This window comes from Triticum dicoccoides, chromosome 1B (assembly GCF_002162155.2).
Source record: "Triticum dicoccoides isolate Atlit2015 ecotype Zavitan chromosome 1B, WEW_v2.0, whole genome shotgun sequence".
Classification (NCBI taxonomy): domain Eukaryota; kingdom Viridiplantae; phylum Streptophyta; class Magnoliopsida; order Poales; family Poaceae; genus Triticum; species Triticum dicoccoides.
The window spans coordinates 596,896,382-596,900,396 of record NC_041381.1 but is presented as its reverse complement, the minus strand read 5'-3'; the positions used below and the strand labels follow the sequence as shown (position 1 = coordinate 596,900,396).

Here is a 4,015-nt window from a genome sequence, read left to right as displayed (position 1 = left end):
GCCCCCTCCCCCTTTATTTCACCTACTTTATTCAACAAGAATGTGTGATGATTGAACCGCTGGACAAGGTTGTACAGGATCCGAGTCAATAAGTAGTGTATTACAAATGCAGAAGGCCTTCTTTTCAAATTCCAGATTGAATATTTCTTCAAGTATTACATGACATCCGTTGTTGCCACCGCTCCTTTGGTAGTACTCTCTAAACTAAGTGTGTGTAATCAAGAAGCATACACTTTTAAGCGAGCATTTGCCTTTCAATATGATATGTGTAAATGCATAGAGTATACAAATGAACAAAATCTTACGTTCAGAATTCATACTGGACTGTTCTTTGTCGCATGATCCCGGCGTTCATGAGTTCAAAAAAGCATGACCACACTTCAGTGACGTTTGGTGGTAGCTGGTTTTCATTCTTTCCAAAGAATAACAGATTTGGAAGACACGTTTATTTTATAATATTGTGAAGGGTGAGTTCCATTACAGATAAGCAAAAAATAAGGATCTCTGGTCTCTTTTAGGATTTTAATTTGTTTTATTTGTTTCGTGTTGCTCTTTCTTTCTTTTGTAGAAACAGTTGTTGTTGATGATGTTAGCGCTATCGGAGAGAATCTTTCTGGAAGTTCTACCTCTGGTGTTGATCAATTTGGTGTCCAAATCTCATTTCAGGTTCAGTCATCTGCCGTTAAAAAAAAAGTTTAGTCATCTGATGAGAGTTTGTCTTTATGACAAGCTTTAGATAATTATGCATGAACAACTCAATTGTAGTTTATTTATAGGTGCATAGTTCACCCTTTGTCGGTCGGTACGTAGTACTACTGTCATGTGGTGTGCTCATATGTGACCATTATAGTTAGGGAAACAGGAAGTGTTCATTGCCGCCGCTGCCGCTTTCGAGGGAGAAGACCCCGGTTCGCCGTGACAAGATGGTATGTAGCTGCATCCATTTGGCCCCATGGTGGTGAGTTGCTGGTGGTTTTCATTCATGCTATCGTTTGCAGCTATACTAAACAATCAGACAATGATACAAATGTTACTACTAAAACATTACAACGACATGTAGACCACAAAAGGGATACATTTTGCCGGTAAAACGGCATTGGAGGAAGGTAATCATAATGACATGTACAAGGGTTAATTTGTGAATGCAGATTAGCAGCCCCAAACCCATGTCTAGCTTCTGTCTATCTACGTGAAGGGTAAAACGGCATTGGAGGAAGGTACACACCACGCTCCACGGGTAAATCACCGAAAGAAATGGAGTGCCATTTACAAACAACAATCACAGCCATAGAGTCAAATCCACGTCCATCATCAGGCGAGAAAGAGAACGGCAGAGATTGCGAGTACAGTATCACAGTGCCACCCCTTTCTCCCGGATCAACAGAGCCAAGAGTTCATGCCATCCGCCACATGATTCACACGATAACATCAACAGAGTTGCACTTATTCACAGGCCAGCTTCGTGCCAAAGCTGGTGAGGCAGATGGCGAACGCCTGGTAGGCCGACAGGGGATGCCGGAAGTCCATCGTGAAGGCGTCGTCCTCGATCTTACCGAACTGGAGGATCACCGTCTCCTCGTCCCCGACGCCCCATGGGTCGCCGGTGCCGGCCGGGGCGACGAGCTGGAAGTTCTTCACGGAGGCGACGGTCACCCGGCCGTGAAAATTCAAGCACCAGCACTGCAGGTGGTCGTGCCATCGAGGCGCTTTGTTTTTTAGAGACAAGGAGCTGGAGGTGCTCGGTGGCTTCTCCTTGGATGGATCGGATGCGGTGCCCTGGCCTACGGGGCACTGGATACTGCAGTGCATTCTTCTCGGCCCTCTTGATTTGAGGAAGTTGAACCTGTATGACACCTGTCCAACTTCAAGATTATCGCCTGAAAGTGGGCTGATTTGTTTGCTTGCAAAGCGGCGACTTGATCGGCTCTTCAAGGACTTGGCGCCGTCGTATGGTTTCTGATTGTCGTACATGAGGAACTTTGTCCCCAGGAAGTCCGATCTAGAAGTGTCAAGATAAAACAATGTTCAGGCCAACAAACAAATATCCAGCAAATAGACTTGAATAAAGTTGCAAACTATTGGGTTTAGCCAGCGCCAAAATACTTGGGTACTTATCGACGGTCACTCATCAAATGCACTTGAAACATGACTGAGGTCCGCCAAAAATAGCCAGGCCAGGAGTAGCTTTGGTTGGCTTCAAAATTTAACATTCTTTTGTTGATGACAATCTAAACTAAAGTAGCTAACACCTAAATATCCTTGAGAAGCATTACCGATAAAAAATTAGCCGGGTAAAAAAAAATCTGTGGAAGCAGTACATCCTACTAGATGAAGAATGCATGAAGATGTGAATGGTGTATGCAACTGTGGCAAGCAGTTGGTAAGGGTAGCTGATGCAAAAAAAAAAAAAGCATGGCCCTAGCAGCATGGCAGCGGGGCGAAAGGAATAACTAGGTGGAAGAGGTGCTAAAGGCAGTTCAGGATGGGCATTACTGCGCTTATCCATAACACCTATTATTCAACTTGGCCAAGACAGAACTTTATTTTGGCAGAATGTCAAGAAGATCATGTGGTCCTTCTTTTGATTCAAATGTTCTAATGCAAGCATCGCTGTGGAGAAGCTAACATAGCAAAAGTAGCCAAAATCCATCAGCATGAGCCATCATCAGGAGTAAATAGCCATATTTTGGCAACTATCAGCTGAATCCAACATGATAGGCAGAAAATCATAAAGCATATCTACTAGCACTTTCTTCATTACATGATGTAACCAAAGGACATGACTATGCATATGCAGTTATGCACAGAATAGTACATACTGATGAATTAACTACCAGCAACTGAGAGATGGGATATTCATTAATTCACTTTGCATACTACTGAAACAGTAATAAGATTGTTCGGAAGAACACGCCAGCAATGAAAACGAGGTTGAAATAAATGAACATGATGCCTGATTCCAATGCTTGATGATCACATCATAGTTCTGGTAACCTCACTTGAAACTTAATCAAAAAAGGTCTACTTTGTAATCCAGTAGTCATGAATAATCCAGCAATCAGCTAGCAAAACTGAAGTTACAGAATGTTTAGACCTCACCTCAGCTTTCCAACACCTGAATTACTTCCTGGATATAGATCATCAGAATCATAAGAGATGATATATTCGGTGTGTGCCCCATGTCTGAATCTTCGAGCAGCCAGTAGAAACTTCCCTTTATCCGTTAGGGCTGTCAAAACGGTACAAGTACAATTAACTTATGAACATATGAAGCTGCATTCCGATATGTGATATATCTATCTAAGCATACCGGAAAGATAAGTCTGCATGAAGGAAACAACTTTAGATTACATTGCAGTTTTCATTACTGCAATCTATAAAGTGTGTCATGAGGTTGACTATCGAGCAAATCAAAATACAGATGAGGAAAATTAGATTGTTTGCTGGGTTCATCCACGTTTTGAACTTCATCAAACAAAGGAATACCTAAGCCTTAAATCCCAGAGGCATCCATCAAATATAACCAACAATCAACAACAAAGCCTTTAGTCCCAAACAAGTTGGGTTAGGCTAGAGGTGAAACCCATAAGATCTCGCGACCAACTCATGGCTCTGACACATGGATAGCAAGCTTCCACGCACCCCTGTCCATAGCTAGTTCTTTGGTGATACATCCATCAAATATGCACCATGTAATTTAACAGTGCCATAGGCTGTAACCACGGGTCACTAATCATCTTATGTGCCTAATATTTATGAGAGCTACCATGGAAAAGGTCAAATGAACTGGAGCGGTGGTTAATCACTGTCTCTATTTTGATTAATCTCCTAACCTGTAATGTCTATACCCAGTTGTTCATGCCATCATGTGAAATATTACCCGAACAAAAGAATGACACGGACTAAGCATGGCTTCTTTTCAATCCCTACTCTGCTTTAGCAAATTATAAACTGGATTCTAACGTGATTGGACATGTACCACGGGTAAGCAGATGACCCAATCTAACTTCGAACA

The 4,015-nt window shown here is 42.3% G+C and overlaps 1 protein-coding gene across 1 annotated transcript in view; it reads right to left on the bottom strand.

Moving 5' to 3' along the window:
• Positions 1-1,055: 1,055 nt before the first annotated feature.
• Positions 1,056-4,015, bottom strand: part of LOC119348985 (tubby-like F-box protein 9) — a 5,067-nt gene continuing 2,107 nt past the window's right edge. Inside the window, exons 3-4 of the mRNA XM_037616996.1 lie at positions 3,100-3,229; positions 1,056-1,999 (exon numbers count right to left, since the gene is read on the bottom strand). Coding sequence (XP_037472893.1) covers positions 1,444-1,999; positions 3,100-3,229 — 686 coding nt within the window. The 3' untranslated portion in view covers positions 1,056-1,443. The remainder of the gene's footprint in view (positions 2,000-3,099; positions 3,230-4,015) is intronic.